At 47.6% G+C, this 13,350-nt stretch overlaps 1 protein-coding gene across 1 annotated transcript in view; it reads left to right on the top strand.

Annotated features, from left to right (window-relative positions):
- Positions 1 to 13,350, top strand: part of LOC147697921 (cullin-4A) — a 625,511-nt gene that overhangs the window by 290,725 nt on the left and 321,436 nt on the right. Inside the window, exon 11 of the mRNA XM_086934608.1 lies at positions 6,967 to 7,159. Within this exon, the coding sequence (XP_086790734.1) occupies positions 6,967 to 7,159 (193 nt within the window). The remainder of the gene's footprint in view (positions 1 to 6,966; positions 7,160 to 13,350) is intronic.

Consider the following 13,350-nt stretch of genomic DNA (forward strand, 5'->3'; position numbering starts at 1 on the left):
ACCACCCCATCCACCACCACCACCACCGCATCCACCACCACCACTGCATCCACCACCACATCCACCGCCACCACATCCACCGCATCCACCACCGCATCCACCACCGCATCCACCACCGCATCCACCACCGCATCCACCACCACATCCACCACCACATCCACCATCACCACCACATCCACCATCACCTCCACATCCACCATGACATCCACCTCAACATCCACCGCCACATCCACCACATCCACCACCACATCCACCACCACATCCACCACATCTACCACACCCACATCCACCACCACATCCACCACCACATGCACCACATCCACCATCACCTCCATATCCACCATGACATCCACCACCACATGGACCACCACATCCACCGCATCCACCACCACCACATCCACCACCGCATCCACCACCACCACCGCATCCACCACCACATCCACCATCACCTCCACATCCACCATGACATCCACCACCACATCCACCACATCCACCACCACATCCACCACATGCACCTCCACCGCATCCACCACCACATCCACCACCACACCCACCACCACCACATCCACCACCAGGTGCAAATGCAATGTTCTTGGATTTTCGTCACAATAAAATACACTGAACATAATCTTCACAAAATTAATTTACAAACGTTTAAGCTATTGCCATTATAAATTACAATAAATTTTATTTAAGTATTAATTATTTACAAAATTAAAAGCCATTGTTATTTGCAATATCAATACATCTAAGTCACGTAAAGACAACACACATTGCATTACAAATGCTATAGGTGTCACATTTGCTAAAGTTAAAACTATTGACATTGTAACTGACAAAGCTATTACTTTTGCTATTTTCAAAACCAACACATAAATAAAAAAAAGTGTCATTTACAATACCAATTGCTCAAACTTTCCTAATGCGAGACCTATTGCATTTCCAATGCTTGTTATCATTGATACTTCCTGCTTAACTTATTTTAAAATTACCCGACTTCATTTGCTCCTCGTCATGCTCCTTTTTTAGGTTTCGCTGGGGGACGGAGCTGTAAGCTCCGCCTCCAGAGAAATCTGTAGTTTCTAGTATGGGTGCCTTGAACACGCCCCTCTGTCTCATTGGCTAGCTCCATAAATGGAGGCTAGCCATTGGAACAGAGAGGCGTCCGTCATGGCTGGACCAGATTCGGGGGCGTTCCCGAGAATCTTTGGCTTTTGGCTACGTCATGATACGTCAGCCAAAAGCCGGGAACGCCCCCGAATCTGGTCCGGCCGGGACGTGCTTGCTGCTGTCCTGCCTTACTCTGTGTCCCTCCTCCCGCCCTCCCCCCTCCCCGCTGTCCTGTGCACGTTTCCCGCCGGCCGTCCGTGTCCCCTTCCCCTCCCACAGAAGCAAAACAACCCTTGTGTCCCATTGTCTTTGCAGCATTCCCTCCCCTCCCACAGCAGATCCCCGCCTCCCGAGCCGCAGCTGATCCCCGCTCTCCCCGCCTCCCTCTCCCCTCCCACAGCAGATCCCCGCCTCCCGAGCCGCAGCTGATCCCCGCTCTCCCCGCCTCCCTCTCCCCTCCCACAGCAGATCCCCGCCTCCCCCTCCCCTCCCACAGCAGATCCCCGCCTCCCGAGCCGCAGCTGATCCCGATGTTTCGGAAGATAGAAATTACGGGATGTCACTGTATTTCGCAAAATGTGTGCAAGCGGAAGAAGTCCAGGTGAGTGCCCGTTCCTGCTTCCCGCTGTCTGTGTGCCGTTCCCGCCCCCCCTCTTCCCGCTGTCCGTGTGTGATTCCCGCCCCCCCCCCCCCTCCCGTTGTCCGTGTGCGGTTCCCGCCCCCCCCCCCCACCCCCCCCCCCTCCCGTTGTCCGTGTGCCGTTCCTGCTCCCTGTAGTCTTTGCCTCGGCAAACTGCAAACAGACACATAAGATCAGGAGTATCGTGTGAAGCTCAACAGTGTGAACGTACTATGTATATGCGCCTGTGTGTTTGTGCACGTGGGTCTGTGCGGGTTTCTTCATGTGTGTATGTTTGTCTGCGCATTGTGTATGTCTGAGTGAGTGTGCCTGTGCGTGTCAGCTCGTCCGTCTGCATGTCTCTGCATATGTGTCTACGTGTTGTTGAGTATCAGTGTGAGAGTGTGTATTGTTTGTGTGTGTCCGCCTGGGTGTGCATATATGTGCGTGTAGGGGAGGGGGCACCCATTGCACGAGAGCTGTCGTGACACCGTCGTGCCCCGAGATGAGTGCACTCTCCCGGGATACATTCAAGTAATTTAAAGGATTTTTAAAGTCCTCCGTGTAGAAGTGCACCTGGCCGTCGGTGCTGGGGCAGCGGGGCTTGAACAATAACTGCCACTCGTCACCGAGAGGCTTGTGGGGGAGGAGGTGGCGGAGGACAGGCACCGAGGGCGCAGGAGCAGGATTCACACAAACTCACCAGAAGGCGCTTCCTTCCTTCACTCGGACTTTTCCAGGCGCTGTAAGGAGCCGTGTTGTAACTGCATTAATCTCAGGGAGATTTGGGGGTGGTTTGGGGAACAAGAGGGCCGACTCAACCGTTCATCCTTAAAGTGTTGACAAAGAGTTGAGAAAGAAACACACAGTTCAAGGCCGAAAACAATTGGAGAGCTGTTGTGCATTGTACAAATATTGGATTAGGGATAGAAATGCGGATTGCGATTACTTATTGCCCATTATAGCCCCCCACCTCGTTTAGGGGGTTGGGATATGATACGGGTTGAAAAGCAAATGATGACATCCCACTGTTTTCATACTATTTTAGAGCAAGGGAACATTTTCCCGTGGCTGGAAAAACAGCAGGAAATCAAAACCCCCACTACGTAAACAAAATATTGGGTGTGTTTTTTTTAAGTTTTATCACGCCTCTGATCTCCTTAAATAAACTCGCGTTTCTCTGGGAATTCTGAAATTCGAATCTTCGATCACGTCACCTTTGGACCGCAACTGAATTATCCACTTACTTAAAAATCCTTTGTCCCAGCCTGGGAGCTTGTGTGTGTATGTGTGTGTTGTGGCAGCAGGGAGAGGGGATGCAGCAGATCGGCCAAGCTTCGGCCCCAACGCTAGTCCTGCCCTTTGGTTTGTTTGCTAGTGTAATATGCCTCAGCACAGTGTGTGCACTTTTCATTTTGTCTCTCCTGTTTTTTTTCTAAAATGTAGCAACGCTGCTCCGTGAGGAGTTACACAGCCGGGTTCTTGCATGCGCCCGGGAGGGGTGTGTGATATGGCCCTTAGAGAAGTTAAGTTCCACGATTTAATTCGTTATGAGTCCTAAATAACGATAAATAGGTTTAAGCGTGCTCTAAAGCCTTTAAAAGCATATTAAGTTGGTAATGTATGGTAATTCATGCGCCCGGCCCAGCAGAGCCATAAAGTGCGTGTAAATGATCTCAGAGGCCGGGGCCGAGCCGTGCCGGGGCATAAAGCAGCGGGTTACTGAGTGCTAGACATGGACGAGAGACTACCGCTCCGGGGACAGGGTGTTGCATAAGAGAAGAAGGGCCCATTCCCAGTAGGGGGTAGGGGCGCTCGACCAGGAAAGGGAGACCTGTGGGGTAGGGGCTGCTGCATTAGAGAGAGGGGCCCGTTCATGGGGAGAATCACCTTGAGAGGGAGAGCTGCACAAGTGAAGGGAGGCCTGCACGAAAGGGAAAAAGAGACTGCCGCGTGCAGATGAGGGACAGCTGCATTCAGAGACTGACACACGTTTACTGGCGAGATGGACTACATCAGCATGGACCAAGGGCACAGGGAGAGTTGGCACATTCTCCAGGGGCAGGGCTAACTGCGCTGGAGAGAGGGTGGCCTGGAGTGAGATTTCTGCACTAGGGCTCAGGGGATGCAGAGGGGAAGCAGGATGAGGGCGAGGCACCTGGGAGTGGGGCTGGTGCACCCGGAAGAGGGGCGCAGGACACATGCGTCAGGCAGCGAGGCTCCTTCGCCAGGGCGAGGGGTGTACCACCGTGGGGAGCAGGGTGGGGGTGTTCAGTTGCACAAGGGAGATAGACACTGGCACCTGCAGCAGGGAAAGGGGCTCCTGCAAGGGGGGGCTGTGAAGGGCAGCTGCACGAGGAGACAGAAATGGGGCACCCGCAGAAGGAGTGAAGGGCAGCTGCCCCGGGTGAGGGGCACCTGCAGCGGGGTAGGAACACGTGCAGCACGGAGCAGGGCTTCGGATGAGGGAAAGTGACTGACTGGTCGATAAGAGAGCGGGCGCAGCAGGAAGACACCCGCTGGACCAGGGAGACCAGGGCGGCGACACCGCGGCGGAACCAGGGCTGCTGCCGTCAGGACAGGGTGGCTTGCTTTAGCATGAGGGTGGGCACACGTTGCTGTAAATGTAAATGTAAATGTACATGTATTTATATAGCGCAAATCGCCCACATCGCAGGCATCTATGCGCTTGCTTAGGGAACCTGTCCTGGTATTCCCCTGTGAGATACCCCAGCAGGGTATCCACAAGGTGAAAGCCAGGCCGTTGCTGCACTGAGTTCATTGGGCATGCAGTTGGCAGCGCTAGGTTGGGTATGGCAGCACCAATGTGGCCCTGCTGACTGGACCAGGGCGAGGACTGACAACGCAATTTCTCTTTTCAACCTGCGCCTCACAACAACCAAGTGCGTCCTTGTAAAAGAAAGCAGTAGAGACCGGGGCCTTTCTTTTAGAGGGGCAGTTTTCTCAGTCCCGTTTACAATTATGCTGTTTGTTATGAGGTGATGCACAACAGATACTTGAAACTCCACGGGTCTGCAACAGGGCCTCTCCTCTTGATACTCTTCTGCAGGAGTAAATGCACAAGCCAGTTTTCATTGTAGTGCAAAATGATAAGTGAAATAGTTGCAATACAAATCGCATTCGCGAGAGATTAAGCTATTGCCATTGTAAATGACAATGCCATTTATTTATCTGTTTTCAAAACTAACACATAAATAAAAAGTTTGTCATTCATAATGCCAATAGCTCAAACTTTTCCAAAGGCGAAACCGTTGCATTGTAAATGCTTGTTATAGATAAACAACACCTAACTAATACATGGACTGATTATTTCAGTATATTTCCCCTTTTTTGCAGCTCTCGCTCAACCTGGAACTGAGTTACTTATTAAGCCATAGCTTGCCGGTTTTGCTGTCTCGGTGCATAGCCGAGCGCTTGTTTTATGCACCTGAAGTGCATAAAGTTAATTTATTTTGCTCAATATTTCTCTGGGTTAGTGCTGTATTTTCTGACAGCACAGCTCTGAAACCGAAAGAGGCAAACCTTGCTCACTGTTTCCGAGCTGTACTGGCTGAAAATAAAGCACTTACTCGGATAAATGTCGGGTAAATTTGCCCACTGCAGGCGAATAAAACAGTCTCTCGGCTCTGCGCCAAGAAGCTAATCATGATAGGACACATGTTGTTAGTTACTAAACTGTAAATTTGTAGGTATGAGATAAAGCCTGCTAATACTATTTAGATGCATCTGGATTATATCAAACTTGTATTCAGAAATAAATATAAGGGGGTAAAGGAGAAACAGGACATTGTTATTCCTATGGCCTCCAGGACAAAGTTAAAGCTTAAGCTGTGCAAGAGGTGCGTTTAGATCCAGAGGCACATTTTCAATTGGAAGGCTTTGATTATTTTGATACTGCACAGTTAAAGTCTAAAAAGTGCATTGATGCAAAAGTGACCTCAGCGAAGGGGGATCTTGGAGGACTTTAAGACTTTCATGGGAAAAGATAGACAGACATACTTCCTAGACAAGTAAGTTGTTGTTGTGGAAGTGGGTGCTTCAAGGTAAAGTCGAAACTGTGCAGAGATTGTTTACAACAATGTGTAATCACCTGCGTCTGACGATCAAGGTGGAACAGTAGCAGAAAAATACTGGGTACATCGTTTAGGGTGGTTGAGAACATTAACAGAATCATATTGGCCTTTTTACAGAATGTACTGCTGGAACCCCACTCCATATTACGGATTGAGGTTCTCAAGGCCTTGAGGCTTCCTACCAAAGAGGGGCCAGGAAGAGTCACGATCGGGCACTGTGTTACTAGAACTATTGATTGGCAAACTCAGAAATTTGATAATGTGAACAGCAGCTTAAAGGTCAGTCCACTGGTTTGCTTTTCAGAGAATTAATTTGTTCCCAGACCCGCATCACTCCACACTTTTAAGTGGTGGAGCTGCAATCTTTTACATAAAGAGTAGCTTTTGATGGATAAGTAATCTCTTTATGGTTTCCATTGCAATTTAAGGTGATATGTGAGGGATGAATCCACAGTTATATGTAACCAGAGGCCCTCTGTGACTGTTTGAGATGACTCAGCCAGGCAAGGAGGATGGAGTCTGGAATGGTCTACATGATGTGCTAATGTTGATGAGGGCTGGAGCGCTACTTGGTTATGGCAATGTCTATCTGGCATATTCCTTCATTTGTAGGATAGATAGGATGTCTGTAGGTAGCACGATGTTTTTTAATCCTGTGGAAAAAACACTTGAGCGAGTTAGGCTCGCTCTGCAGACCATGAATATTGACATAATTCATGACTGGCTCTTCCAAACGGCCTGTAAACATCTATGGCATTTTATTCTATTTTTGGGGGAAATTGTCCCATCATATTCTATTGACCCTACTTTATTTTTTGTAATTAATCCATGGACAGAACCTCTTTGGACTCCCCCTAAATTGGTGCCCATGCTTTCTTGCGCTCGTATGTAGCATTTTTGCTGCGCCCTACTTGTATGAACGTTTATTATCCACCAGCAGAGATAGAAACATGTAGTTCACAAGATCTTTGCATGAAAACAAGAAATGTATGTATAACTGTTTAATTGTGAAGCACACTCTGCTTTTCTACTCGAGCCTTGTGTGCAACAGCTTATTTTGAAGTTTTTAAAGCACTGAGCATTTTTCTAGCTATTTGGTGAAGGAACCTACCACATTCATGTCTATAATTGAATTTGTTACAGAACTTTGGGACCACAATTGTTGTTAACCCTGAAAAGGACAAGGACATGGTCCAAGAGCTTCTGGATTTTAAGGATAAGGTGGACATCATCATAGAAGTCTGCTTCCAGAAGAATGAGAAGTTCATCAACTCGATGAAGGAATCTTTTGAAACCTTTATCAATAAGAGGCCTAACAAGCCTGCAGAATTGATAGGTACGAGTTTCTGGGTTCTATTTGTTTACTGAAAGCAATGCGCAATTCATTTGATGATTTTATTAGTGGATATTGTTTTAATGATTACTGCTCTTTCCTTCGTTTTTACAATAGAGAAATGTTCGCCTTTTTTAAATTTTATTTCCACTGACCGATTCTTGTTGGATCACACATGCTCTCTTTTAAATATCATCAACCATATTACTGATGGGGGGAAATGTTTTAGCTTTGCTGTATTAGGAAGGGACACTACACAAAAGAGAGTATGTTTATTTATTTATTTATGTATTTATTGCATGATTAATGAAAATCTTTGCAATTACTCTTTGTAAAAGAAACTAGAAGAGATACACAATCGAAAATGTTACAAAAAAAACCCAGTTAAAAACAATAAGAGAAAGTTAAGAATATGGATAAAATATCCAAATAAGCAGATACAATACGTTGAATTTGTATAAAAAGAAAAGAAAAAAAAGGCTTTCAACATTTGTTGAGTCTTTGTTTGCTAAAAAAGAGATATCTTAAAATGCAAAAACGGATGGTTTTTGAGTTCAGGATCAATCTCTGGCCTCTGGGTTCTGGGCATGGATCTTTGACAGTTAAAAAAGGGGTTTCTTAAAGTGTCAAAACAGATCTTTTTGAGCCAAGTTCAATCACTGGCTTCTAAGCTTTGAAGCGTGTTGACTGATTTCATGAAGCGCACTAGTCTACAGGCTAATTGGATATATTCTCCCTTGAAGCTGATCAACAGGGCTTGTCTGCGAGTTTGCACGCCGTGTTGATTCCAGAGCTGAGTTAGTTGGCCCCTTCGGGTACTGTCTAGGGCTTTACAGCTGCATAACAAGTGTAAAACATCCTCTTTGGATTGTCACAAAGCCTGCATTTGAGATTAAATTCCAGGCGTTTCCATGGGGGAAGATGTACTTTTGACGGGATTACCCCCATCCTCAGCCGCAGGAACTCTTCCTTCACCTTCCTTGAGAAGCTGATACTGAGGTATGGCTGAGGTGAGGCGCTAGTGTAGCCTTGGATTACGAACCACCCGTGTGATCTCCTAGTTAATGCAGCTTTGTCTTCTTTCATAGAGAGAATTTTCACTGACTTGTTGACCAGGCGTTTGAAGCATTTTTGTGAACAGCCCGAGTCCCAGAGGTCTTTTAATACAAGGGTTTTTATGGCTGCTTGGAGATACACCATTGCGGGGGCTCCCTTGTTTGACTCCAGCTCTTTCCAAAGGTTGGCGTTCAGGGAGTCTGTTACATCGTTCTTTACTTTGTACCAGCATTTTGCATACTCCCCCTTGCGCGCAATTTGCTGCTTCTGTAAACCAAACTCCAGCCTTAACTGTGCTGGGGAGGTGTACGGCGGGAGTGAGAAAAGTAGTCAAAGTGTTTTGCTGACCACGTTATCTAAAATATCTTCATCTCTCCCTCTCATACATTCGCTGCCATATGTTATTGATGGTAACAGTTTTGCGCGAAATATGTCCAGCAAGGGGATTAAGTTTGGGCCCGCTATTTTATTCTTGATATTTTTTAAGGCGATGGCTAGTGAAGTCCCTCTATTTTTTATTGTTGCTGCATGTCGCTGGAAAGAGCCGTTGGAATCAAAGGTTATCCCCAAGTATTTATATTCATTAACTGTTTCAATTTTGTAGTCGTGCAGAGACCATTGAAATGTTGGCTTTTTTGGGTTTTTTTTTTTTTTTTTTTTAATTTTTACCAACCTTTATTGTGCATAATCAGAAGAACAAATACGGGCCTACAACCATCGGGCCGGCCACGAAACATCATCAGCACAAGTCAGGCAATACAATCCCCCCAGCAGCTGCAATAAGTCTAGCAAGCATCGAACTTTACATCAGAAAGAGTCGTATCGCCGGGGGAGAGGAGAAATGAAGGTTAATTTTTTTTTTTTTTAAAGTTTTTAAACGTTTTCACCAAAAGATACAGTGAAGGAAAAATAATAAGAAGATTCGAGTCCGCACAGTGTCTTCACGCTACGGGCAGGCGACGTTACATTCTGAAAACATCAACGAAGGTTGAACACCAGGTATATCGTGGCGGTGCAAAACAGTGGCAGCAATTTACTAATGATCATGCACCCCAGCCATCGTCGCTCCAACCCTACCAACCCCAACCCAGTCCCGGAAACGAACCAGAGTCTAAAGCACAGAAATAGAGAGAAAAGGCCCATAGAACCAAGAGTACAGCAAATTACCCCACCCACCCTGCAACATTGTGGAGGCTACGGCCTGCCCCCCCCCCCCACAGAGTGCCTGTCGCCCCAGAAACCCGAAATATAGACGAGGAAGAATAAAGAAGAAATGAAAAGGAAAAAAGACAGTAATACCTTTAATATAGGGAACTAGAGAGAAAAAATCAATCAACATTCCCAAAAAGAAAATGGCGGGGAGGAGCCCACTCGATACTAAACACCCGTATATCCCGGCCCTTCCGAGATCCACAATTGAAACATCGGCCTTCAGTAAAGTATAGTACATTGTCAAGCAGTCCCACAATGCGAGTGTAGAAAAACAGCGTACGATATGCGCCCACCAAAAAAACGTTAAGCAGACCCAACCCCATCCCCTACAGCCAGCAAAATCAGTCCGCAGTGAGAAAGCAGCTTAGCCCTGGCCCGATCTCGGGCGAAGTTTCACGCCAACTACATCAGGAGAGCCCCTCCCCCCGTGCACATCAGGATAATATGGCTGCCTGTGAGAAGGAGCAGGATCCCAAAATGGCCGCCGGCCTCCAACACAAGGTCCTTTGTCCTCCCCGATTAGGTCCGACAGGGCATCAATAAAGTACCGATTCGGCGGGAGGAGAAGGAAGGGCCCCCAGTCGATAGTCAACACACAGGATAAGAATTGCACAGCAGAGTCACCCATTGAGCTCGGCGGTGCAGGCAACATGAAGCCAGGCTCAGGGGGAAGGGGAAACAATGTAGAAGTCACGGAACGTAGGGGCTGCCAGTCGCCGGGTCCGAATGAAACATCCACAAGGCCAACTGCAGAACAGGCACCGGAAAACATTGTGTCATCGTAGGGAGGCAAGGGTAAACACTCACTCAGCTGGGGGCAAGCGCTGCGTTCGCGAGCCTCTGTAGACATCATGGCTTCCAGCTGATCACTCAGTGCTTGGAAGCCAACAACTATCTCCGAACGGAGATCACGGAGGGCAGCCAGGATAATGCCGTAGGAGATTGCAGGCTGATGTTCTCATAAGGCGGGTGCCGGCGCTGGTTCTCGCAGTTCAGTGTATCGCTCCGGCAGGGCTCGGCTGTCCACAGGCAGGGGTGCGGTAGCTCTCCCTAGCCGAGGGAGAACAAAGGGAATCATGGCGCCAGTAACAAAGTAGCGGAGCTGGAAGAGTGCAACAGTAGCGGATATCGCTGGGGAGCTTCAAGACCACCAGCGGCAAAGTTAGATCAGGCACACCTCCCACAAGACGTCTCTCACCCGGTTAAGCAAGGGGAAGAGAGCAATCGTCTGCACTGATGTGGGTCGCCAGGCGCCGTGCATCGCTCACCTCCCCTGCAGAGCGTAGAAACACCACCGGCGGGTTACTCTAAAGCGGCCGTTTCGGTAGAAGCGTGGTCCGCGATGAGCTGCAGCAGCAGTGCGGCGGCGATTGCCGCGGATGGGAAGGCGCCTTCGCTGAGTCATCCGCGCTGTCCAATCGAGCCGACCACATAAAGGCATCCAGGCGCCGCCGACGAACGGCCATGTAGGCGAGGGTCCGGGGCGGGAGATCTGCAACCAGTTTCTCCGACACTCAGTAGCGCCGGAAAGTCGGAAGAGGGACGGGGCACTCAGCTCGTCCTCGCACGCATTTCACCGCCGAATTCAGCCAGGAAGAGTCTCAGGATAATGTTGCGGAGCTCAAGGGCCGGCGGAGCCGGGCGACTACACGTCCGCTCCGGTCGCCATCTTGGCTCCTCCCCGCTTTTTTGGTTTTTGATTAAAGACCATCACCTTTGTTTTTTCCATATTTATGGTCAGGCCGTTTCTTTCAGAAAATGTGCTAGTTGTGTTGATGAGATGTTGCAGGCCTACTGGGGTGAGGCTGATTAGTATCAGGTCGTCTGCGTATAATAAATTCGACAATGTAAGGCCCCCTAGCTTTGGGGCATGATGGTTGGAATTGTCCAAATCTTTAGAGAGGTCAGACATAAAGAGGTTGAACAGGGTCGGCGCGAGAACGCACCCCTGTTTCAACCCTCTTGAGGTTGGGATTTCTTTGGATAAGCAATTGCCGGACCCCAGTTTTATATGGATCCAGGTGTCTGAATGCAGTAAAATCAATAAGTTGAGTAGTTTGGAGTCCACCTCCCAGTTTGAGAGTTTTGACCACAGTTTCCCTCTGTCGATGCTGTCAAAAGCAGCTGAGAAGTCGATATAGCACGCATATAATGGTTTTTTGCGTTTAGTGGCAGCATCTATCAGCAGGGAAAGGGCTAGAATGTTCGTCGAGGTCCCAAGATTCTTTTGAAATCCAGTCTGGTTGATGGGGATTAATTTTTTGTTTGATGCCCAGATGGTTACTTCTTTCAAGAGTAGCCCAGAAAAATATTTAGCATCTATATCTATAAGAGCTATGAGTCTGTAGTTCTTAGGCTCGTTCTTATTGCCTTTTTTATAGATAGGGGCTATTATTGAACCCTTCCAGGAAGACGGAAGTTGTTCAGTCATCCAGATGTCGATGTAGACTGGGAGCACTTGTTCAGCCCAATAGGATGGATCTTGTTTGTAGATAATAGGAGGGATGCCGTTTGGGCCTGGGGCTCCCTCCTTCCGTCCTTTCGCAATTCGTCCCTTCAACTGCTCAATCGTACCTGGGAAGTTGATGTCCGCAGCAGAAGGTTTTTGAATCGTCGCGGTCTGGTTGCAGAATTCAGGAGTTCTATGGGCCGTGCTTGGCATTTTGTTGTTAAAGTGTTTGAACAGGTAGTTTACCCAGCTTGCCTCTGTAATATGGGAGTTTACTCTGGGGGCATTCGGATTATCAATTTTGTTAACAGTGTGCCAAAATCTTGAACTGTTATTATTTTTTGAATCATAAAGAAGTTTTGCCCAGGTTTTTTCCGTGGCTTCTTGTTTGATTCGCCACAAGATTTTATTCTTTTTACATTTTAGTGTTCTCAATTTGGAGACTAAGGCGTTGACTCTTCCCTCTTTTCTCAGCCCACGAAGCGTGCTGTTGATCGCTGTTTTTATTGCTCTTAAATCAGGCGTTGAACTGGATTGGGGGTAATTTTTTGGGTTGCTGGTCGAGCAGTGCGATGTTATTCTTTGGCATGTCCGTTTGACACTTTCTTTAACGAAATTGGGCTTGGTGGTTATTAGGCCAAAGGATTTCAGGAAGGATTCCCAGGCGAGTATTTTATTGTCGATCTGCTCAACGGTGCTTTCCCAGCTCGTCTTTGCTTCTTGCGTTAATCGGTCCGGATCGCTGATATTGCACCTAATTCTGTTGCATTTTCCTGAGGTCAGTAGCTTTGGGCCAATTGCTGGAAGTGTTATCACTGTCCCTTGGGCTCTTAGTATTAGTTCTTGCGGAAGGTGGTCGCTGCAGTCAGATATTCCGATTTTAAAGTTTTGTACTAATACAAACAGTGAGAAGGACAAGAAGGTGTAGTCGATTGCTGTTGATGTCGTCGAGTTGTGGTAGGTTGTTGCTTGGGGACAGTCCCCCGGCATTCGGCCATTTACCGAAATCAGACCCAAATTGATTAGATCCTCTGTTAAGCTCTTTGATACATTTGTTTGTTTTTTCACCACGGGCACGCTTCCAGAGGTGGAATCCCCCTAACATGCAAATAATCTTCCATTGGGTAGTTCTTTCCTATTGATTTCGAGAGGAACATATTAAAGTCTCCTGATACAATTAGGTTCGGATTGTCCACTTCTGTTACTAGTTTGTTCAGTTCTGTCACCAGGGTAGTGGCAGCGTTTTGTTTTCCTTTTGGGTGCAGATAGATATTAACCACGGTTAGTTCTTGCCTACCGGATCCCGGGGTTAATATTTCCAACTGAACCGCAATGATCCCATTTTCAGATCCCGAAATGTTTTTATTTAGCAGTTCTTTTACGTGGTTTATTGATTAAATCGAAGTGTATATCGTTAAACCACCTTTCTCGTGACCGTATTTTGAGGATCTCCTTGCTGGGAGGTGGAATGATTTGA

Source organism: Lissotriton vulgaris, chromosome 8 (assembly GCF_964263255.1).
Source record: "Lissotriton vulgaris chromosome 8, aLisVul1.2, whole genome shotgun sequence".
NCBI classification, from domain to species: Eukaryota; Metazoa; Chordata; class Amphibia; order Caudata; family Salamandridae; genus Lissotriton; species Lissotriton vulgaris.